Genomic DNA, 25124 nt, shown 5'->3' on the forward strand with positions numbered 1-25124 from the left:
AGTGTAAACCGACAGCAAACCCCACCTCCTTACCAGCACTGATGATGTTACCTAGTTTGGGTAATGAAACGTCTGCAAGAAAACAAGCAATCTCAGACAGCACCAAGGTCCCCTACCTCTAAAAACAGAAAAAATCTGAACAAATGGAAAATGCACACCCTGTATATTTACCAGCATTGCACCATTCAGTTTTCCCATACACATGGAGATGCATGCCCAAGCCAGGTTTTGTACCATGAGTAAATCTCATATAGGAGAAGAATAGGCAGAACCTGGAGTCAGAGTCAAGAGAGGAATCAGCCTGAAGTCATTACATTGTCACAAACAGCCTGAGTCCAGATGCTCTTGAATTCCCTTGACCCTTATCTAGGGCCATTTTAGTGCTGACCATTAGTTGACTAGGTTCTTGTATATAGACGTGATCAAATAGAGCATCTTAACCAGAAGTTAATGTGTGGTCCTGATTCTTTGAACCAGAAATAATAATAATAATAATAATAATAATAATAATAATAATAATAATAATAATAATAATAATAATAATAATAACAACAACAACAACAACAACAACAACCAAGTTGAAAGGGACCTTGGAGGTCATCTATTCCAACCTCCTGCTCTGGCAGGAAACCCTATACCATTTCAGATAAATGGCTGTCCAGTCTCTTCTTAAAAACTTCCAGTGTTGGAGCATTCACTGCTTCTGGAGGCAGGTAGTTCCACTGATTAATTGTTCTCACTGTCAGGAAATTTCTCCTTAGTTCCAGGTTGCTTCTCTCTTTGGTTAGTTTGCGTCCGTTGCTTCTTCTCCTGCCTTTGGGTGCTTTGGAGAAGAGCTTGACTCCCTCTTCTTTGGGGCAGCCCCTGAGATATTGGAAGACTGCTATCATGTCCCCCCCTCATCCTTCTCTTCATTAAATGAGACATACCCAATTCCAGCAACCGTTCCCTGTATATTTTAGCCCCCAGTCCCCCGATCATCTTTGTTGCTCTTCTCTGCACACTTTCTAACATCTCAACATCTTTTTTTACATCATGGTGACGAAAACTGGATGCCGTATTCCAAGTGTGGCCTCACCAAGCCCTTGTAAAGTGGTATTAACACTTCAAGTGATCTTGATTCTATCTCATTGGGGTACATTAGGCTAACCCCCCCCCAAAAAAACCTTTGTTTTTTCTTCTTTTCAGTTCACTTCCCTTCTGAGCGATTTTGACCACAAAATCAAACCCCAGAAATTGAAGTTTGCTAATGGATGGCGGTGTCAAGATAACAAATGGCATTAAGCAAATCCTCAGCACTGTGGAGAGAGATTACAAAAGCAATATAGGACAAGTTGTAAGAACACGCTGCAACCTGGTGATGGTTAAAAAGACAGCCCCCCCTTTGGATAAAAGCTGTGTCCTCGCGTTCCTTTGTCTCCAAGCCATTTTCAAGAAGAGTGATGCATTTATAAAAGACATCAATCACTTGATTCTGCAAAGAATGGCTTCGACAGGGTGTTCATTCAAAGTGAAATGTACATTAAACACCTCTTCCAAACGGTCTTAAGCCTGAGATACAATGAGCAACCCTGAAAATTCTCTTACTTGTTTTTCTCCATATATATATAAAAATATCAAAATAAAACCAGTATCTTTAACACCACCGCAGTGAAGCAACCTTAGAAAATCATGTTGGATAAAAGTCTATGGAGGTTCTCAGTCCTCCAGGTCACAGTTGTCCCAAAGGTCCTTTTTCGGGAGGCCACTGGACTTTCTGGTTTTTCTTTGAAGATGTTTCGCTTCTCATCCCAGAAGCTTCTTCAGCTCTGACCAGATGGTGGGGAGCTGAAGGATTTATACTCCTTGCAGACAGCTGGTCATTTGCATCCTTTTAGAGAGTTTTTGAGGCCACCTGCAGGTTCATCTGTGTCCTTGGGGTCACCTGAGTGGTGGAAATGTGTGTGGAGCCTTTTTGGAACTGCTGAAAGGACTTTGTTCTAGACTGGATGACATCATCCATCTCCAGTCTACAACACAGGTCCTTTCAGCAGGACAGCTTTCTATAAAGAATATAGAATGCAGAATAGAATAGAATGGAATGGAATGGAATGGAATAGAATAGAATAGAATAGAATAGAATAGAATAGAATAGAATAGAATAGAATAGAATAGAATAGAATAGAATAGAATAGAATAGAATAGAATAGAATAGAATAGAATAGAATAGAATAGAATGATGAATTAATAGAATGGAAGAGAAATAGAATAGAATAGAATAGAATAGAATAGAATAGAATAGAATAGAATAGAATAGAATAGAATAGAATAGAATAGAATAGAATAGAATAGAATAGAATAGAATAGAATAGAATAGAATAGAATAGAATAATATAGTAGATTAGAGTAGAATAGCAGAGTAGAGTAGAATAGAATAGAATAGAATAGAATAGAATAGAATAGAATAGAATAGAATAGAATAGAATAGAATAGAATAGAATAGAATAGAATAGAATAGAATAGAATAGAATGAAGAATGAATAGAATAGAATAGAATAGAATAGAATAGAATAGAATAGAATAGAATAGAATAGAATAGAATAGAATAGAATAGAATAGAATAGAATGGAATGGAATGGAATGGAATGGAATGGAATGGAATGGAATGGAATGGAATGGAACGGAACGGAACGGAACGGAACGGAAGGGAAGAGAAGAGAAGAGAAGAGAAGAGAAGAGAAGAGAAGAGAAGAGAAGAGAAGAGAAGAGAAGAGAAGAGAAGAGAAGAGAAGAGAAGAGAAGAGAAGAGAAGAGAAGAGACTTTGGAGATCTTTTAGTCCAACCCCCTGCTCAGGCAGGAAACCCTATACGATTTCAGACAAAACTTTAAAAACTTCCAGTGTTGGAGCATTCACAACATCTGGAGGCAGGTTGTTCCATTGATCAATTGTTTTCACTGTCGGGAAATTTCTCAGTAGTTCCAGTTTGCTTCTCTCTTTGATTAGAATAGAATAGAATAATATAGTAGATTAGAGTAGAATAGCAGAGTAGAATAGAATAGAATAGAATAGAATAGAATAGAATAGAATAGAATAGAATAGAATAGAATAGAATAGAATAGAATAGAATAGAATAGAATAGAATAGAATAGAATAGAATAGAATGAATTAATAGAATAGAATAGAATAGAATAGAATAGAATAGAATAGAATAGAATAGAATAGAATAGAATAGAATAGAATAGAATAGAATAGAATGAAGAATAGAATAGAATAGAATAGAATAGAATAGAATAGAATAGAATAGAATAGAATAGAATAGAATAGAATAGAATAGAATGAAGAATGAATAGAATAGAATAGAATAGAATAGAATAGAATAGAATAGAATAGAATAGAATAGAATAGAATAGAATAGAATAGAATAGAATAGAATAGAATGGAATGGAATGGAATGGAATGGAATGGAATGGAATGGAATGGAATGGAATGGAATGGAACGGAACGGAACGGAACGGAAGAGAAGAGAAGAGAAGAGAAGAGAAGAGAAGAGAAGAGAAGAGAAGAGAAGAGAAGAGAAGAGAAGAGAAGAGAAGAGAAGAGACTTTGGAGATCTTTTAGTCCAACCCCCTGCTCAGGCAGGAAACCCTATACGATTTCAGACAAAACTTTAAAAACTTCCAGTGTTGGAGCATTCACAACATCTGGAGGCAGGTTGTTCCATTGATCAATTGTTTTCACTGTCGGGAAATTTCTCAGTAGTTCCAGTTTGCTTCTCTCTTTGATTAGAATAGAATAGAATAATATAGTAGATTAGAGTAGAATAGCAGAGTAGAGTAGAGTAGAATAGAATAGAATAGAATAGAATAGAATAGAATAGAATAGAATAGAATAGAATAGAATAGAATAGAATAGAATAGAATAGAATAGAATAGAATAGAATAATATAGTAGAGTAGAGTAGAATAGCAGAGTAGAGTAGAGTAGAATAGAATAGAATAGAATAGAATAGAATAGAATAGAATAGAATAGAATAGAATAGAATAGAATAGAATAGAATAGAATGAATTAATAGAATAGAATAGAATAGAATAGAATAGAATAGAATAGAATAGAATAGAATAGAATAGAATAGAATAGAATGAAGAATGAATAGAATAGAATAGAATAGAATAGAGTAGAATAGAATAGAATAGAATAGAATAGAATAGAATAGAATAGAATAGAATAGAATAGAATAGAATGGAATGGAATGGAATGGAATGGAATGGAATGGAATGGAATGGAATGGAATGGAATGGAATGGAAGGGAAGAGAAGAGAAGAGAAGAGAATAGACTTTGGAGATCTTTTAGTCCAACCCCCTGCTCAGGCAGGAAACCCTATACGATTTCAGACAAAACTTTAAAAACTTCCAGTGTTGGAGCATTCACAACATCTGGAGGCAGGTTGTTCCATTGATCAATTGTTTTCACTGTCGGGAAATTTCTCAGTAGTTCCAGTTTGCTTCTCTCTTTGATTAGAATAGAATAGAATAATATAGTAGATTAGAGTAGAATAGCAGAGTAGAATAGAATAGAATAGAATAGAATAGAATAGAATAGAATAGAATAGAATAGAATAGAATAGAATAGAATAGAATAGAATAGAATAGAATGAATAGAATAGAATAGAATAGAATAGAATAGAATAGAATAGAATAGAATAGAATAGAATAGAATAGAATAGAATGAAGAATTAATAGAATAGAATAGAATAGAATAGAATAGAATAGAATAGAATAGAATAGAATAGAATAGAATAGAATAGAATAGAATAGAATAGAATAGAATAGAATAGAATGAAGAATTAATAGAATAGAATAGAATAGAATAGAATAGAATAGAATAGAATAGAATAGAATAGAATAGAATAGAATAGAATGGAATGGAATGGAATGGAATGGAATGGAATGGAATGGAATGGAACGGAAGGGAAGAGAAGAGAAGAGAAGAGAAGAGAAGAGAAGAGAAGAGAAGAGAAGAGAAGAGAAGAGAAGAGAAGAGAAGAGAAGAGAAGAGAAGAGAAGAGAAGAGAAGAGACGAGACTTTGGAGATCTTTTAGTCCAACCCCCTGCTCAGGCAGGAAACCCTATACGATTTCAGACAAAACTTTAAAAACTTCCAGTGTTGGAGCATTCACAACATCTGGAGGCAGGTTGTTCCATTGATCAATTGTTTTCACTGTCGGGAAATTTCTCAGTAGTTCCAGTTTGCTTCTCTCTTTGATTAGTTTCCATCCGTTGCTTCTTGTCCTGCCTTCAGGTGCTTTTGTGGCAACCCCTCAAATATTGGATTACTGTTATCATGTCCTCCCTCGTCCTTCTCTTCATTAAACCAGACATACCCAATTCCAGCAACCGTTCCTTATATGTTTTAGCCTCCACTGATCATCTTTGTTGCTCTTCTCTGCACTCTTTGATGAAATTGGAATATCGTTGAAGATCAAATTTGGTTGGACTTTCTTCTGCCTCTACAAATGACCACCTCTGGGGACAACAGAAGGAGACCAGAGATGGTCCTTGGTCACCCCATTCCTATTCCTGCAGGAAAGTTATTGTTGTAGAAAAGTATCTCTGAGGAAAATTCCAGGCCTGTATTCATTCCGCTCTTGATTTATAGGGACAGATTTATCAGAGATATATTGCAAAACAGAACGTTATCTTTATTCTTCAAGGAACTATTGGGAAAACGAATGACCAGGGCAGTCACTGACTAAAAGAAAGCACCATGGCTATAGTTTTACTCATAAATCACCTTGCTAAGCTGTTCCCCATGTCAGCTCAATTCACTTCCTTCACAAGTAACTCAACTCACCTCTGAATATCTAAATGCTGTTCTAGGCAACCAAGGCCATTTCCTACTGCATAACACAAGCAAGAAAGCAGGACTAACACCTAATTTTGAGGGAGTACATGGCAAAGGCACACACGCACACAAACAGACCCAAAACTCAGGGTGTCACCATGTGTCACACACTTGCCATCGCTTCCGATGTACAGATCAAAACAAAAAATCATTTTTAACTTCCAGGAGACCGTCTCCAACTCCTTCACCCCATCCTTCTTGCATGCATCTGTGTGTGTGTGTGTGTGTGTGTGTGTGTGTGTGTGTGTGTGTGTGTGTGTGTTTCTTTCAAAATGGGTGAACGTCTCTCTGATTATACCGCCCGGAAATTATGAATATTTATGGCCAGAATTCATAATTGAGTGCTCTGCCTTTCCTTCTCATTAATTCAAGGACACCTCATTTATTGCTACGAAGCCAAGTTGCTGGAGCAGTCAAACCCACTTCTCCAGGACACCTAATTGAGACTCTGCATATTTTTCATCAAGCAGCCAATTTCAAAGGCTGGTTCTTCACTGGGAAGGGGGCTTCCCCCCTCCCTCCCCCAGGCTTTCCGAAGATTGAAGAACTTGAGAATTATTTATGGGTGGGTTTCTCCCTTGAGAAATTTTGCAAAGGAAACAATGGCCGGCTTCACAGTGCAAACAACAGCGCCACATCTAACTAAGGAGCTTACTTTTAATCAAAATTGGGCGAGACCTGGCTTAAAAACAGTAACTGTGAAGAGGGACCTTTGGAGTCCTAGTGGACGATCACTTGCCTATGAGCAAGGCCGTGCGCAGCAGCCCGCCAAAAAAGGCTAACACAATCCTGGGTTGTATAAACAGAGGCATAGAATCAAGGCCATGGGAAGTGTGAGTACCGCTTTATAAAACCCTAGTGAGGCCACACCTGGAATACTGCAGCCAATTTTGGTCACCATCTCACAAAAAAAGTGTTGAGACCTTGGATAAAGTTCAGAGAAGAGCAACTAAGATGATCCAAGGCCTGGAGACCAAAACATACAAAGAACAGCTGCGGGACTTGGGTTTGGCTAGTCTAAAGAAAAGAAGAAAGAGGGGAGACGTGATAGGGGTTTTCCAGTATCTGAGGGGCTGCCACAAGGCAGAGGGGGCCAGGTTGTTCACCAGAGCACCAGAGGGAAGGACGAGAAACAATGGTTGGAAACTGACCAAACAGAGAAGCAACCTGGAACTAAGGAGAAACTTCCTGTCAGCAAGGACAGTTAACCAGTGGAACAGCTTGCCTCCAGAAATCGTGGGCGCACCATCACTGGAGGTTTTTAAGAAGAGACTGGACATCACCTGTCTGAGATGGTATACTATAGGTTCTCCTGCTTGATACACAGCTAATGGTCACTATTGCAATGTCTAGGGGTTTTCAAGAAAAAGGGGTACAGCATTCTAAAGTGGCACTCTTTAGCTTTTTTGATGATTATCTATCTATCTATCTGTCAGTCAGTCTGTATGTCTGTCTATCTATCCATATATCCATCCATCTCTCTCTCTCTCTCTCTCTCTCTCTCTCTATCTATCTATCTATCTATCTATCTATCTATCTATCTATCTATCTATCTATCTATCTATCTATCTATCTATATACTGTATATATATACCGTATCCATTTCTCTATCTATCTATCTATCTATCTATCTATCTATCTATCTATCCATCCATCCATTCACCCATAAATCCACTCGTCAATCTATCCATCTATGCCTCTATCCCTATCTGTCTGTCTGTCTAGCTGTCTATCTATCCATCTATCCATCTATCCCTCTATTCATATCTATCTGTCTATGTATCTATCTATCTATCTATGTATCTATCTATCTATCCATCTATCTATCTATCCATCCATCAATCAATCCACTCATCAATCTATCCATCTATGCCTCTATCTAACTAGTCAAGGAGAGAAGCAACCTAGAACTAAGGAGAAACTTCCTGACAGTTAGAACAATTAACCAGTGGAACCACCTGCCTCCAGAAGTGGTGAATGCTCCAACACTGGAAGTTTTTAAGAAGAGACTGGACAGCCATTTGCCTGAAATGGTATAGGGTTTCCTGCCTGAGCAGGGGGTTGGACTAGATGACTTATTATTATTATTATTATTATTATTATTATTATTATTATTATTATTATTATTATTATTATTATTATTATTATTATTATTATTATTATTATTATTATTATCTCTATCTGCCTGTCTAGCTGTCTATCTATCCATCTATCTCTATCTATCATCTATCCACCTCTCATCTATCTATCTATCTATGTCTATCCATCCATCCATCCATCCATCCATCTGTCCATTCGTCCATCTATCCATCTATGCATTTATCTCCATCTGCCTGTCTGTCTACCTATCTGTCTGTCTATCTATTCATCTATACATATCTATCTATCTATCTATCTATCTATCTATCTATCTATCTATCTATCTATCCATCCATATCTCTATCTATCTCTATCTATCTATCATCTATCCACCTCTTTCATCTATCTATGTCTATCCATCCATCCATCCGTCACTCCGTCCATTCATCCATCTATCCCTCTATGCATCTATCTCTATCTGCCTGTCTGGCTATCTATCTGTCTGTCTATCTATTCATCTATACATATCTGTCTGTCTATCTATCTATCTACTATTAAACTTTTATGCCACCCATCTCTCCCACAAGGTGACTCTGGACAGCTTCCAAGCTTGGCTTTCCTTGTCAAGGATCTCTACACGCTCAGGCCTTTCCTATGCAAAATAGGCCCCAATGTCACCCTGATAACATAGAAATTAAGAGACCACATTCCTTCTCAGCTTCCCTTCATAAGAATCCCTCCAACAATAGGGAAGCTATCTATGAAGCAAGGCCTTGAAGCATCTGAGGAGGTCTACCTAAACATCAAAGGCTTGTTACCCAATATGTTATCCTTTGTCTCGGTCTCCTAACAATAAAGGCTAAAGCCACTTACTTTTGAAAGTTCGCTGTCAAATTTTGCCAAGAGTTGCTTAGCCACAATTTCAAGGTTTTCCACCTTCTGTACAGGAAATGTGGTATCAGGCAGGTAAACCGAACATTGGCACATTCCACGTTCATCCACAACGCCGGTCACATTGGCGAATGGCTGGAAAAAGATTTAAAAGAGGAAAGCGTCAGTAATCAGAGGCATTTCACTTTGTTGATGCTCACCCTGGGAAAACCAGGTGTGAACACTTAGAAACATATTGAGACATAAATAAAAGCTATTCATGAAAACAAAAAAACAAAAAAAAAACTTGGGGAGAATAATTAGAGCCACCGTTACATCGCAAACCGTCCCTGATCTGAAGCTGTTCAAAGATTAATGCTTTGCAGAATAACTCAATAAAAATCACGAAGCCAAACAGCCTTTTTCCAATGAAGAATGCTTTTAAAATGATCTATGGGCCAAACCGAAAGATTATAATGGAATCTACAGTAGTTAGTTTACTAGCTTGTTTTTCGTTTTTGCTTTTGTTTTGTTTTTTAATTTTCTTTAAAAAAAAAAAAAGCTGTTCCTCCTGACTGGAGAATCTTGAGTTTTAATTGAAAACAACTTGGTATCATATATCTAAGTTGATTTACTGCATGGCGCTCTCACTTAGCCAGTCAATAGCGAGCAGGCAGAGAAGGAGGCGGGGGAGACTTTAATCCATTATAATTGACTAAGAGAAAGAGAGAGAGCATCTAGCTGAACTCAGCTGCCACCTGGGGACCTCAGATCCTGATCGCTCTTCCTATAGATTTGATTTCTCTACTTCCTGCATCTACTGCTTCTGCTCTGCTCAGCAGTTTTTCAGGCAGCCAAGAAAAACAGCCCTTGAAAGTTTGCATTGAATCAGCTTCATGATATCTCTGATGGCCACCTGCGTCCTTGTCTGGACAATTGTAATTCCTCATTAGCCAATTCCAGACTGTAGGAAGCAGGTAGTCCTCAAGGCAACTGGACTTTCTGGTCTTTCTTTGAAGACGTTTCGCTCCTCGTCCAAAGAAGCTTCTTCAGCTCTGACTGGATGGTGGGGAATGGAAGGATTTATACTCCTTGAAGACAGCTGGCCGTTTGTCTTCTTTGAGAGGGCCGTTGAGGCCACTTGGAGGTTTATCTGTGTCCTCAGGGACGCCCGAGTGCTGCAAATGGGTGTGGAGCCTTCTTGGAACTGCTGGAAGGACTGTGTTGTAGACTGGAGATGGATGGTGTCATTTATTTATTTTATTTTTTTATTTTAATTCCATTTATATCCCGCCCTTCTCCGAAGACTCAGGGCGGCTTACAAGCTTAGCAGTAGCCTTCATTCTATGTATATGCCTGCTTATTAGGGCTTTCACACACACCCCAAGCGGAATTATTACAAAGTCAGCTTAATTGCCCCCAACAATCTGGGTCCTCATTTTACCTACCTCGGAAGGATGGAAGGCTGAGTCAACCTTGAGCCTGGTGGGACTCGAACCTGCACTAATTGCAGGCAGCTGGTGTTACTTAAGGAGGCATTAGCCCACTTTATATTCCTTGCAGACAGCTGGTCATTTGCTTTCTTTTAGAGAGTCGTTGAAGCCACCTGTGTTGTCAGGGTCACCTGAGTAGTGCAAACATCTCCAAGAAGTCTCAGCACCCATTTGTACTACCCAGGTGACCCTGAGGACACAGATAAACCTCCAAGTGGCTTCAACGATTCTCTAAAAGGAGGCAGACGACCAGCTGTCTGCAAGGAGTGTAAATCCTCCCATCCAGTCAGAGCTGAAGAAGCTTCTGGGATGAGAAGCGAAATGTCTTCAAAGAAAAAACAAGAAAGTCCGGTAGCCACACAAAAAAGCACCTTTGGGATAATTGTGACAGGGGTAACTGAGAATCTCCGTAAACTTTTGTTTTTCATTGTGTTTATAAGGGTGAAGAAGTTCACGGTGAAGAAAAGAAAGTAGATTTTCTTTCTTTTCTTTTTTAATGACCCTGTCATCCCTTTTATCGAGGTGGAGTCGGGGTGACTGAATGGAGCTGAGCGTTTGCCGGCCGGATGCCCTTCCTGATGCCTATGCAGAGTTCACAGCAGATATTTTCTCTTTGAGCCCTGATAGAGAAACATCTGCCGCTGCCTAGGATTGAACTCTCAACATTTCCAGCAGGAGGCGAGTGTCTTCAACTCTAGGCCACTGCACCACTCCAAGAAAGAAAGAAAGAAAAAACCCTAGATATTAGGTCAGTAATTCCCAAGTATTCTGTGATTCGTAATTATATAATTAACCATATTTACTGTTGAGCTGTAAATCTAGTTTACATCCCTGTTCCCTGAAGCTGAACATGCTTTTCAGGCTCCAGAAAGTTGTTTGAGGGTTGTTTCTCGTTCCCACAATGTTTTCTGAAGAATTTTGTGAAGATGCAATGAAAAGGAAAGGTGCATTTTCCTGATTTGAAAAGTAAAACTTGAATGTTTCCAGACACTGGAAATTCGAAACAAAAAAGGAAACACTCTGTTCTACATCTAGTTAATTTTCTACATCGAGTTAATTTTATACCCGGCTCAGTGGCGCCTGAAAAGTAAGCACGTCACTGTTTTGGAGAAGAGTTTTTGCTAGAAATGTGTAAAAGACTTCAAATTCAAAATATTTTGAGCTCGAAACTCCTTCCGTGATCTAAATATCTGCCGGTCACCTAAATGTTTACTCGGTCCTATACCTACCTACTTGAGTTCTTTTTTTTTCCTCCTTAAAAACAGGGGGGGGGGACAAAAGTGAAGAAGCTTCCCAGCTGAGAAGTGAAATGTTTTCAAAGGAAAAAAACAAACGAACAAGAAAATCCAGTTGCCTTTGGAGAAAAGCAACTTTGAGACAACCGTGACCTGTGGAGGATGGAGAATCTCCATAAACAAATCAAAATGGTCCTTGCTAAATAAATGTATACAGTATGGATGCATGAGATTGCAAACGGGGTTTGGCTTTGTTCATCTCCGATGGATTTTGGAACTAACCAGTATATGGAGATTCTCAGTCATCCAGGTCATGGTTGTCCCAAAGTTGCTTTTTCAAGAGGCAACTAGATATTTATTTATTTATTTATTTATTTATTTATTTATTTATTTATTTATTTATTTATTTATTTATTTATTTAGGGGTGGAAGGGGTTCTTTGAAAACATTGTACTTGTCATCCAAGAAGCTTCTTCCGTTCTCTCTTCTTTTTTTTAAGGGGGAAAAAAAGAAACCTTTTTTGGGACAAGCAGTGTGAGAGTTTCTGCAAAATGTTTCTTATTTAGTTGTCTTCTGTATTAGTGATTTATAAAGGCACCTCACCTTCACGGTGGCACTATTAAGGCTTTACACGTTAGGGATATATCAACAGAGTGATGGCTGGATGATGCTATAAATCAATGCTGTGGACTGCCGTTTAGATGTATTTAAAAATGAAATTAGACAAAGCCATTGAGGATATCAAAGGTTTAAGCCATCATCGCTGAACAGAGTAACAGACTAACAGAATTGAAAGGGACCTTGGAGGACTTCTAGTCCAGCCCCCTGCTCAAGCAGTAAACCCTTTACCATAGATAGATAGATAGATAGATAGATAGATAGATAGATAGATAGATAGATAGATAGATAGATAGATAGATAGATAGATAGATAGATAGATAGATAGATAGATAGATAGATAGATAGATAGATAGATATAGGGATAGGGGATAGGGATAGGGATAGGGATAGGGATAGGGATAGGGATAGGGATAGGGATAGGGATAGGGATAGGGATAGGGATAGGGATAGGGATAGGGATAGGGATAGGGATAGGGATAGGGATAGAGATAGATAGATAGATAGATAGATAGATAGATAGATAGATAGATAGATAGATAGATAGATAGATAGATAGATAGATAGATAGATAGATAGATAGATAGATATAGGGATAGGGGATAGGGGATAGGGGATAGGGGATAGGGATAGGGATAGGGATAGGGATAGGGATAGGGATAGGGATAGGGATAGGGATAGATAGATAGATAGATAGATAGATAGATAGATAGATAGATAGATAGATAGATAGATAATAGATAGATAGATAGATAGATAGATAGATAGATAGATAGATAGATAGATAGATAGATAGATAGATAGATAGATAGACAGACAGACAGACAGACAGACAGACAGACAGACAGACAGACAGACAGACAGACACAATCCTGACCAAGTCTTGCGGGGGATATAAACTTCCTTATTTTGCTCTACCCTGACTTGTTTCATTTCATTCATTCATTTGAGTTTCATTGCAAAAACCACGATTTTTAAAAGAAAGAGAATCTGAAAACCGTTTTACCTCTGCAGGACCATTTGGCTCTGGAAATTTGGCAGACAGATACCGCAGTGTAGTTTCATACTAGAAGACAGATAGGTAGATAGACAGATACAAGCGTTGTTATTGATCTGTTTTTAATTGACAACCAGCACAGTGTGGAACAGTGAGTATTGAATTTCTGTATTTCAGACACAGCCAGGAGTGATGCACTATCTATCTCTGGGAAGGTTGTTTGTTTTTGTTTGTCTTTACGTGTGTTTTTTTTTTGTTTTTTGTTTTGTTTTTTTTTGTTTTTTGGTACCTTCGTGTCGCTTTTTTGACTCCTGGCAACGACTTGGTCAAATCCGTGCAGTTTTCTTGACTATGTGTTGTGGAAGTGACTGCCATCTTCCCAGGGCTGGGACAGAGACAAGGGACCTGCTCAAGCTCACACAGTTGGCCTCGTGTCTAAGAGCAGACTAAAACTCATCGTTTCTCCGTTTCTACCTCACTGCCTTTAAGCTCCACACCAAACTGGCTATCTCTGTGTATCCTAAGCCTAAAAACGCTACCTTCACACAGTGATAAGCAAACGTGACGTGTTCCTGCTGACAAGGGCTGGGCTGTTCAATGATCTGATGGAGAAAAGAGTGCAAGCACGGGATTTAACTTTTCTCGGAGAGTTTGCTGAAGGCTTACGTGGAGGGAGAGAAAGAGAGAAGCCAACGCAATGCATTTTTAATGTCCTTCGGAGCAGAGCTAAGGGCATCCAACTCTCTCATTTCATATGTGATGTTTGCTTTGGAACTAGGGACCGTGTTTCCCTTCAAGACAGCTCCTTGGTCTTAACTTGTCCCCGTCCCATAATTTAGATAATTAGATGCTAATCTTTCCTCTCGTGGGGACCCCTGTGCTTCTCCCGCTTATACAGCATGAAGGGTGGGTCAGCTCTTTTAAAACAGCTATATCTTTGTTCAGATTCCTGAAGAGACGTGAAAAAAGATGCATCTTTGAGTTGAGCTGCACTCTTTGGAACCTCAGAGACCCATCCTTGCAGAGTTTGAGGCCAACGCCTTGGGAATTCAAGTTTTCTTCCATTCAAATGTCCAGAAACTAACTTAGTTTCCAAGTTGAGATGCTGGAATTCTAAGAGCAGATTCTATCGTGGCACTTTCTGGCAAGAAGGAAGGAGATGTAACTAAGCGGCATGGATGTGAGGTTTTCAGGAGCAATTCAAGGATGGAAAAAGGCCTTTTAGGAGCTCTCTCCTACCCTGCTGGGGAAAATAGGTGTAGTGACATGGTTGAGAGATTCCATAGTCCCTCAAAGGCCCGGTGGGATATTTAAAAAAAATGCATTGCCTTTGTTGAGTCTGGTGCAAATGAAAACACTATTAGGAAAATAGCTTGAGATGTTCAAGAAGCTGGAAGGATGAAAGCAGACAAGAATGTGTCCAGAGGTGTCTCATCTCCATCTAAAGAAGTTCTGAAGATCAGAAGTTTGCTCTCAGTATGAACCTCTCTGACTTCTTTGTTTACAGTTTTAGAGTATCTGATGGTGTCTCCTTTGCACGCAATACATTGAATAAATGTGGTTCATCACTGATTTACCAAGAGACCTTGGTGGGTGGACTGGGTAGACTATGCTAGCCAAAATTTAACCCCTCCTAAAGAGAGGAAGAGAAGAAAGATTGAGGCCAAGAGAAGAAGGGGACGACAGAGAATGAGGTGGCTGGATGGAGTCACTGAAGCAGTAGGCGTGAGCTTAAATGGACTCCAGAACATGGTAGAGGACAGGAAGGCCTGGAGGAACATTGTCCATAGGGTCACGATGGGTCGGACATGACTTCGCAACTAACAACAACAAAATGAGAAGGAAGGACTCACTGGAGAAGAGCCTAATGCTGGGAAAGATGGAGGGCAATAGAAGAAGGGGACGACAGAGAATGAGGTGGCTGGATGGAGTCACTGAAGCAGGAGGCGTGAGCTTCAATGGACTCCAGAAGATGGTAGAGGACAGGAAGGCCTGGAGGAACGTCGTCCGTGGGGTCGCGATGGGTCGGACATGACTTCGCAGCTAACAACAACAACAACAAAAGAGAGGAAGACGTTTCTCCGTTCTCCAGCTCCTCATTCCAAAATTGCATATGAATCCTTCTAGAAAAGACTCCCAAAATGTCCAATATTGCAGGCCTGCTATGTTGCCCTTTTCATCCTTCCTTTGGTTGCACCTGAATACACTGAGTAGGCATCTAGGAACCGCTGTACACTTCATCTCCTGTTTTTGATGATCCCGGCTGCCATAACCATTCATAGGAAGATTCTCGTCAACTGGCTAAGAGGACCTCTGGGGCATACCTCTCTATTCACTTAAAAAACAATCGATGTGTGTAACTGAAATAAAGACACATTTTTCCACCGATGATCCCACTCAACTCTTCTCTGCATTGATTTATGGATGAAAAACTCTTGCAGGGAGACTGCCTCTAGGATTGTGCACGACACACACTGGTGGATTTATTTTTTTAAAAAAAAACAAGCATTTGGTTGTATTATTCTCTATTCTGCAGCATATAGCTGCAGAGTAATAAGCTAGGAAATCCGAGGTCCTGGTCTTTTGTAAAATTAAGAGCCCAGTATGATCTTCCTCAGCTTAAACTGGGTGTCATTCTAGGACTATAATTCACCAGCACCAGGCTAAAAAATAGGTGAATGGCAAGCTTTTCTTACCACTTCCTTTGGCACAGCCGTAGTGGTATCATATGCAATCACGTTCTGCACAAGCAACAGCAGTCCAGCAGCTGTGAGGAAATGCATCTTGTCGGTCTTGACAGATGTGAAGGAGGCTGGAAGGACGAAGCCTGTTTATAGGGCTGGCCGGGTATTTCCCTGCCAGAAGCTCGAAGTGAGAAGGAGGAAGTTGCACAACTGTTATTCAAGCAGTGCCCATACAGGTGGGTGACAACACTCTCCAGTGAGTCACGTCCCACCACCAACTGTACAAAAGCCTTTGAGTCTTTCGTTCCATGTTCCTTACTAATCAAAGCCAGTCATGGTGGTCAGAATTTCAGCAAAGTGCTTCTAAAAGATCATTAAATGCAGGAAGTAGAAATTCCATCATTTTATGCAACATAGAAAGAGAGAAAGAGAGAGAGAGAGAGAGAGAGAGAGAGAGAGAGAGAGAGAGAGAGAGAGAGAGAGAGAGAGAGAGAGAGAGAGAGAGAGAGAGAGAGAGAGAGAGAGAGAGAGAGAGAGAGAGAGAGAGATGGTAAAAGATAGAAGATAGTTGATAGAACTGAAAGAGAAGATAGATAGATAGATAAAGATAATGGGGAGATAAAGATAATGGGGAGAGAGAGAGAGAGAGAGATGAGAGAGAGAAATTATAGATAACAGAAGAGAGAGAGATGGGTGATAGATGATAGATAAATAGATAGACAGATATAGACATAGACATAGGCATAGATATAGATAGAAGAAAGAAAGAGATGGATGAGAGAGAGAGAGATGAGAGAGAGAGATACAGATACAACAGACATGATATAGTTTACTATTTAGGGTCTTCCAGCTTAGGCGGTGGGGGGGGTCCCTTCCAACTCTGTCATTCTATTCTCTTCTGTTCTGTTATTATTTATTTAGAATGGGCATTCATTCGGTAAATAAATTAAAAAGATTCTTCCCAGATTGCAACGCTGCATTTTAATATAATTATTCTCGCCCATCTCCAGAATTATATCTAGGCCCTTGCCTATATTTCATATTTTTATGGATTGTTCTATTTCAGAAGTTATGTCCATAATGTGCACAAAAAAAATCATTATGGCAGGAAGTATGGGTTTTTTCTCTCCATATTTTCTATGGAAGCATTATTTACGGTGCATCGAAGCCCGATTAAATTGGTGCACACATCTCAGAGTCAAGACAGAGAAAAAGCATTTTTTTAAAAAAAAGACTTGTACAGGGGTCATCTTATTTTTAATTAAAAAGTGCAATACATCAGTCAAATTCTAAGTAAAAGGGCAATGCTCCGTGGATTTGATGCAGCTTACTCTTGTGTGAAAAATCCGATTGTGGCAATAGTAATAATACTTTTGCTAATCAAATTCTAAAGCGAAAGGTGAGGTTCCAGTGTGAATTAACTAATTATGACCGTGATAGTGAAACATAGACATCTTTATTAAAATTAAGCTTTAGGAACAATGAAAAAAAGTTCTCATTGGGCCACATTAATCAGCAGACAAATTCAAGTTTGCAATTCGGACTGTGCCAAGTCAAGGAAGAAAAACAGAATGGCCATTGTTGCACCACAACAATAATATTCTCCATCTCCCCCCCCCTCCCCGAAAGAATATGTAATTCATGGGGATAATCAAGATTGGTTTGTTGGTCCTTCACCCTTCCAAATTTATATCACCACTTGGGAAATGTATATTTCTGAATCATAGTTTATGATGCACTGATCAGCATGCTGATGGCCATGACACGAATAACAGAATAACAGAATTGGAAGGGACCTTGGAGGTCATCTAGTCCAACCCCCTGCTCAAGGAGGAGACCCTGTACCATTTCAGACAAATGGTTGTCCAATCTCTTCTTGAAAACCTCCAGTGTTGGAGCATTTGCAGCTTCTGGAGGCAGGTTGTTGCACTGGTTAATTGTTCTAACAGTCAGGAAGTTTCTCCTTAGTTCTAGGTTGCTTCTCTCCTTGGTCAGTTTCCATCCGTTGCTTCTTCTCCTGCCTTCAGCTGCTTTGGAGAATAGATGGACCCCCTTTTTCTTTTTGTGGCAGCCCCTGAGATATTAGAAGACTGCTATCATATCATCCCAGTCCTTCTCTTTGTTAGATTGGACATACCCAAGTCCAGCAACTGTTCTTCACATATTTTAGCCTTCACTCCCCTAATCATAGTTTAATGAAGAGAAGGGCGAGGGATGACATGATAGCAGCATTCCACTATCTCAGGGGCTGCCCCCAAAGAAGAGGGAGTCAAGCTATTCTCCAAAGCGCCTGAAGGCAGGACAAGAAGCAACGGATGGAAACTCACCAAGGAGAGAAGCAACCTGGAACTAAGGAGGAATTTCCTGACAGTTGGGACAATGAATCAGTGGAACTCCTTTCCTCTAGAAGTTGTGAATGCTCCAACACTGGAAGTTTTTAAGAAGAGACTGGACAGCCATTTGTCTGAAGCCGTATAGGGTTTCCTTCCTGAGCAGGGGGTTGGACTAGATGACCTCCAAGGTCCCTTCCAACTTTATTATTGTTATTATTATTGTTGTTGTTGTTGTTGTTGTTGTTGTTGTTGTTGTTGTTGTTGTTGCTCTTCTCTGCACTCAAACTGTGCCACAAGAAGCGACAAAATGGAATTGCAAAGCCAGTGAAAGAACTGCACTTTCTCAGACCCAATTCTGTAAGGAATGGACTGCAAATGTATGGCTTGCCAAGAATATTTCCCCTTCCAGCTCATAAGGAAAATTTACACAATTTTAGACAAAGGCAATTTACCTCACGTATCTTGTATGTTCTTGGGACATTCTTGAGAGAGAGAAGGAAGCCAGCGTGTACACACGCCAACAAAACCACAAAACCCACCCGACCCCACCCAGTTCAGGAGTTCCACACCCAGCATTCTTTTCTATATTCTGCTTATCTTCAGCGCCCTTTCACAACCTTGCCTTTTGAGGTGTTGAATCTGTGGCTTGCAGACATTCCTTAAGACCTTGAAAAAGTCTCCGAAACGATTGCGTTTTGGTTTTGCGAACCTCTCGCCATGTTGGCTAGCGTGCGATGTGGCCCTTGAGCTAATGGAACAGTTGCCTGCGCTTCAATCTTAGGTGTGTATGCATGTGGCTTCTGTTGAAACCACAGTCTATCTATCATTTTCTTTACGGCAACTCAGTTATAGTAGACTTAATTCCTGAAAGTACATGTTCAAGAATAATCAAGGGGAAAGCCCTTGAGACAAACCAGCAATCTGCATTTGAATTAAACCAGGAACACACACGGTTTTGTTGTTCAGTCACTGTGTTGCAGTGTACAGTGAGCACAATGAAGGAGAATTTTTGTAGCTCAGGGTTGAAATGAGGGCTCCTTGGCGCTCTCTGAGCTTGCTTGTTTTCTTGCAGACGTTTCATAACCCTAACTAGGTAACGTCATCAGTGCTACTAAGGAGTGAGGACAATTATCCAGTGGAACAGCTTGCCTCCAGAAGTTGTGGGTGCTTTCTCACTGGAGGTTTTCAAAAAGGGAGTGGACAGCCACTTGTCTGAAGCGGTCTAAGGTCACCTGCTTGAGCAGGGGGTTGGACTAGAAGACCTCCAAGGTCCCTTCCAGCTCTATTCTGATTGGTTGTGTCCAACTGCTCATGACCTCATGGACATTGCATGCCAGGCCCCGCTGTCCTCCGCTCTCTCCCGGAGTTTGCCCAAATTCGTTGACTTGATGACACTACTAACCGTCTCCTCCTCCTCTGCCATCCCTTTCTCCTTTTGCCTTCCATCTCACCCAACATCAGGGTCTTCTCCAAGGAATCCTCTCTTCTCCTTTGGTGGCCAAAATATTTGAGCTTCAGCTTCAGTCTCTGTCCGTTCAAAGAACAGTCAGGGTTGACTTTCTTTCGGATTGACCTATTGGATCTCCTTGCAATCCAAGGATGTAAGGGTCCCCGCAAGATACAAGAAGCCACGTCATGAGATTTATTTCCATTGGTTGACTTGTATCTCCGCGTTGCTTGCAGAATTTCCCGATAAGATTCGGTTGGAGTCCAGCTTCTCGACCAGAACGTACCATTTCTTAAATCGCTTTTTAGTTATTCTTCCCAACTCAGCAAAAGAGAAGCTCTCAGACTGTTTTACAGCGGCTAAACCTGAGATGGAGACATCTAAAGCAGGGGTCCCTAACCCTCCAGACCATACATAGCACAGGAACCTGGCCACCAAAGTGGCAGGTGAGCACACACCCGTGGCTCAACTTGCACAAGCAGCAGGTGTGCACGCTCGAGGGCCCAGCTCCATTTGTGCAAGCAACAAGAGTTGTCTGGTTTGTTGCAGTCTGGATATGAAAACCTTAACAGCTAACTCAACCTTACGGGAAGGCTGGCCTTGCTTCTAGCAAAACCGGTCTTTTGTTTATTTGATAGACCTTTTAAACTCTGTTAAGTCAACATTTCTCTTGCACTATACTGGCATCTTTGTTTCACCTTGTATATTTAGCAGATCTCGTCTGATATCTTACAACACACGCACTTAACACCTCTGAGTTGTTTTTCTGTCAAGACCAAAGGGAAGTTGAGTTCCTGTCTCCCGCCGGACACACGATACGGAGGGTCCCTCAATATTATTTTTCCCCCACCTAATCTGAATGCAAAGTGCTTCTTTTTCTGAAGCTAATGAAGTCGTTTCCTTAGTGGATTGTTTCCTGTAAAAACAAGGAAGCGTTGTAGGCGCCCGAACAAAGAGAGATTGAAAAGTAAACCTTGATTATGGGAACATACAACCTTTCCCAATTTACAGCCTCAGAAAGAGCTGGAAGCTTCCTTCTCTCTTCCCCCTGGCATTCGTCCTTGTCCCATTTTCAGAGCCTCGTCTTAATTTTCTTTTTCCAGACGCCAAAGCACCAGCCAGCAACGAAGTAGAATAAAAGATTTATGCCAACTAAAGAGAAATGAAATAGCATAACCCAAAACAAGGCAATGAGATAGATCTTTCTATCACCATAGCAATAAATGTTCTGGCTATTGATACCGATAGTCCTCGGGTTACTGCCACAGCTGAGCCCGAAATTTATGTTGCTAAGCAAGACATTGGTTAAATGAGCTTTGTCCCATTTTACGACCTTTCTTGCCACAGTCGTTAAGGGAATCCCTGCAGCTGTTCAACTAGTCACCCCGGTTGATAAGTGAATCTGGCTTCCCCCGTTGACTTTGCTTGTCAGAAGGTCACAAAAGGGGATTTACATGAAACTGTCATAAGTACATGCCAGTTGCCAAGCCTCTGAATTTTGCTCACGTGGTCCTGGGGACAGTTGTAAGTGTGAAAAACAGTCACGAGTCCCATTTTTCAGTGCCGTTGTAACTTTGAACAAATCACTAAATGAACTGTTGTAAGTCCAGGGCACCCTGTATAACAGGGAGTCCATAATATGGCGTACTGAGCAGTGGTTGCTGAATGGTTAGAATGCAGTACTGCAGGCTACTTCTGCTGACTGCCAGCTGCCAGTAGTTCAGTAGTTCGATCCTGACCGGCTCAAGGTTGACTCAGCTTTCCATCCTTCCAAGGTCAGTAAAATGAGGACCTAGATTGTTGGGGACAATGGGCTGACTCTGTAAACCACTTAGAGAGGGCTGTAAAGTACTATGAAGCGATATATAAGTCTAAGTGCTATTGCTATAAAAACATTCCCACTGCCAGGAGTTCGATCCTGACCGACTCAAGGTTGACTCGGCCTTCCATCCTTCCCAGGTGGCTAAAATGAGGACCCAGATTGTTAGGGGGGGTGGAGGAGTTAAGAGGCTGACTCTGTAAAACCGCTTAAAGAGGGCTATAAAGCACTGTGAAGCGGTATATAAATCTATATTGCTATATTGCTACTGCTATACTATCTTTCTTGCATCACAGATGTGAAAGGTGGATACAAAATATTGGAAACGACAAGTGTGATGAAGGAGAGGACCAGGCTGAGCCCGAAGGAGGGGTCAAAGATATCATCAGCCATGAGTCCTTCGCAGCCACAGGAAATCTGAGTCCAGCCCACCTTGAATTCCACTGAATCTTATCTACCGCCAATATGCTTTGTCCATTAGCACAAGTCCTCAACTTACCAAAGTTCATCTAGTGACCATTCAAAGTTACAATGGCACTGGAAAAAAGCTATTTATGATCATTTGTCACACTTACGACGTTTTTCAGCCTCCCCTGTGGCCATGTGATCAAAATTCAGAAGCTTGGCAACTGACTCACATTTATGACTGTTGCGGTGTCCCAAGGCCACGTGATCCCCTTTTTATGGCTTCCTGATGACAAAAGCCTGAGCAAAGGTCTCAGCGGCCAACCGGCTTCACTTCTCAAACTTCCACTCAATTTCCCATAAAAGGAGAGTACAAGATATCTACATTGATTAAAACATTTGAATTATTTTTCATAGGCATTTCCCTGTACATAGACTACTATTTCCCAAGAGGCCCAGTTTCCCAATCTCTGCAACCGATTTTATTTTTACTGCATTTTATCTTTCCATCTACACTATTTCCTTCTGAATACTTCACTGTCAACCCAAGAAATTTACAAGAGGGAGCATGATGCCAGTTAATAATAAGAGGCAGAGAGGGAGGGGGGAGAGAGAGAGAGAGAGAGAGAGAGAGAGAGAGAGAGAGAGAGAGAGAGAGAGATTAGATAGATAGATAGATAGATAGATAGATAGATAGATAGATAGATAGATAGATAGATAGATAGATAGATAGATAGATAGATAGATAGATAGATAGATAGATAGATAGATAGATAGATAGATAGATAGATAGATAGATAGATAGATAGGATGGATGGATGGATGGATGGATGGATGGATGGATGGATGGATGGATGGATGGATGGATGGATGGATGGAGAGAGATGAGTGAGAGAGATGAGGTAGATGAGAGAGTTAGAGAGAGAGAGTTAGAGAAAGAGAGAGAGAGAGACATTATATAGATGATAGATAATAATAACAATAGAGTTGGAAGGGACCTTGGAGGTCTTCTAGTCCATCCCCCTGCTCAGACAGGAAACCCTATACCATTTCAGACAAATGGCTGTCCAGTCTCTTCTTAAAAACCTCCAGTGTTGGAGCATTCACCACTTCTGGAGGCAGGTGGTTCCACTGGTTAATTGTTCTGACTGTCAGGAAATTTCACCTTAGTTCTAGTTTGCTTCTCTCCTTGATTAGTTCCCATCCATTGCTTCTTGTCCTGCCTTCAGGTGCTTTGAACAATAGCTTGACTCCATCTTCTTTGGGGCAACCCCTGAGATATTGGAAGACTGCTATCATGTCACCCATCGTCCTTCTCTTCCTTAAACTAGATGTACTAAATTCTTACAATAGAAGGGAGTGTCCTTTAATCTTCCTGCAAGGACCGGGATCAAAAACCTAGGACTGTTGCTGGCAAATGTCTCATTCTTCCTCGCTGCCACTTGCTACAAAGGAGGTGTCTTTTCCTACCAGCTGTTCAGCTAGCAATTCCTATAGAAAAAAAGAAGCATTAAATGAAATGTCTTATTGCCTGGGACAGAGTTATACAAATTCCCGCTTACTCTTGACCTGTAATTTTCATGTTTCAAAGAAAACCTGGTCAAGGAAGGTCCATTAGCAAAGAGTTGAAGCAAGCTAATTTCCCAGTAAGCTGTCTTTCAACATCAGAAGAATGTACTTTTAAAAGTTGGCAGGCTTCATCCACTTTTTAACAAGTCACCGAAGTTTCCAACACAACCATTTTTAGTGTCTTTTGCTCAAACATTCTTTTTTTGTTTCCGGCTACTAGTTAAACGGAATATTTAGACAAAGGTTATTCATTAATTTATTACACCGGAAGGCATGGCTGCCTTTTTCCGCCCAAATTATATTCGAGAGGGTTAAAATAAGGAATGCAACAAAGGGAAGAGAAATCACACATTTTTAATTGTCATTTATCGAGTTCATCAAGTACACGAGAGTGTTCTTATTTGCATTTTGTAGCAAACATCTTTTGCAGCAGCTAAAATGAGACAGAGCAAAACCGTTCAACCACCTCAGCAATAAATACTTTAAAAGGCCGTGAAAATCACTGGAACTTTCAGGTCTCCTTGGCACGGAATTCCACCTAGGTAAGGCCTACTGCAATAAATACTTTAAAAGGTAAAAAAAAAGTTGAATTAAATCTGCTTTGCTTCTAATCTACCAACGTGCCTGAGGTTGCCCTCTCCTTCTCTTTTCTACTACCTTTTTTCTCATTGTGAACACTTCCAGAGAAGTAGCTGTACTCTTAAAATTTGTCTTTAAATACCCATCCAAGTTATAAGTATCCTTGGATTATCTTTCCCTCCGTGCCAAACGTTGGGCCTTGTGTGAGTTTATAGCAAAAGGGAACACTGACATCTTGACTATAACCACTCCCATACAACATGCGTCTTTTGTCTTGTGAGTAGGTCATTGGCTTCTCTAACAGGTGTTCGAGGGGACAGGGTGGCTCAGTGAGTTAGGATGCTGAGCTTGTCGATCAGAAGGTTGGCAGTTTGGCGGGTCGAATCCCGAGTGCCGCGTAGCAGAGTGAGCGCCTGTTACTCGTCCCAGCTTCTGCCAACCTAGCAGTTCGAAAGCACATAAAAATGCAAGTAGAAAAATAGGGACCACTATGGTGGGAAGGTAACAGCGTTCCATGCGCCTTTGGCGTCTAGTCATGCCGGCCACATGACCACGGAGACATCCTCGGACAAGTGCTGGCTCTTCGGCTTTGAAACGGAGATGAGCACCGGCCCCTAGAGTTGGAAATGACTAGCATGCATGTGCCGGGGAACCTTTACCTTTACCTTTTATATATAAATATATATTGTACTATATATAAATATATATTGCACTAGTACCACTTTATAAAGCCTTAGTAAGGCCACACATGACTGCTCTTTAGAAAGCCAGATCCTGAAGGTGAAACTTAAATACTTTGGCCACCTAATGAGACGGAAGGACTCACTGGAGAAGAGCCTAATGCTGGGAAAGGTTGAGGGCAAGAGAAGAAGAAGGGGACGACAGAGAATGAGGTGGCTGGATGGAGTCACTGAAGCAGTAGGCGTGAGCTTAAATGGACTCCAGAAGATGGTAGAGGACAGGAAGGCCTGGAGGAACGTGGTCCATGGGGCTGGACATGACTTTACAACTAACAACAACAACAATATTGATAGAATCTTGTAAGTCTGAAGGCACAAACTTCCCACCACCATGTTTAACTGCTAAAAAATGGGGATTCTTTCTAAGTCTTTTC

At 40.6% G+C, this 25124-nt stretch overlaps 1 protein-coding gene across 1 annotated transcript in view; it reads right to left on the reverse strand.

The window, feature by feature from the left end:
- The window catches only part of OLFM4 (olfactomedin 4), a gene marked incomplete at both ends in the record, with an annotated part of 41160 nt that extends 25203 nt beyond the window's left edge, over window positions 1-15957 (reverse strand). Inside the window, 3 exons of the mRNA XM_081326412.1 lie at window positions 8835-8987; window positions 13184-13243; window positions 15871-15957. Coding sequence (XP_081182538.1) covers window positions 8835-8987; window positions 13184-13243; window positions 15871-15957 — 300 coding nt within the window. The remainder of the gene's footprint in view (window positions 1-8834; window positions 8988-13183; window positions 13244-15870) is intronic.
- Between the last annotated feature and the right edge of the window lie 9167 nt (window positions 15958-25124).

Source organism: Vipera berus (genome assembly GCF_964194415.1).
Source record: "Vipera berus genome assembly, chromosome: 4".
In the NCBI taxonomy this organism is placed as follows: domain Eukaryota; kingdom Metazoa; phylum Chordata; class Lepidosauria; order Squamata; family Viperidae; genus Vipera; species Vipera berus.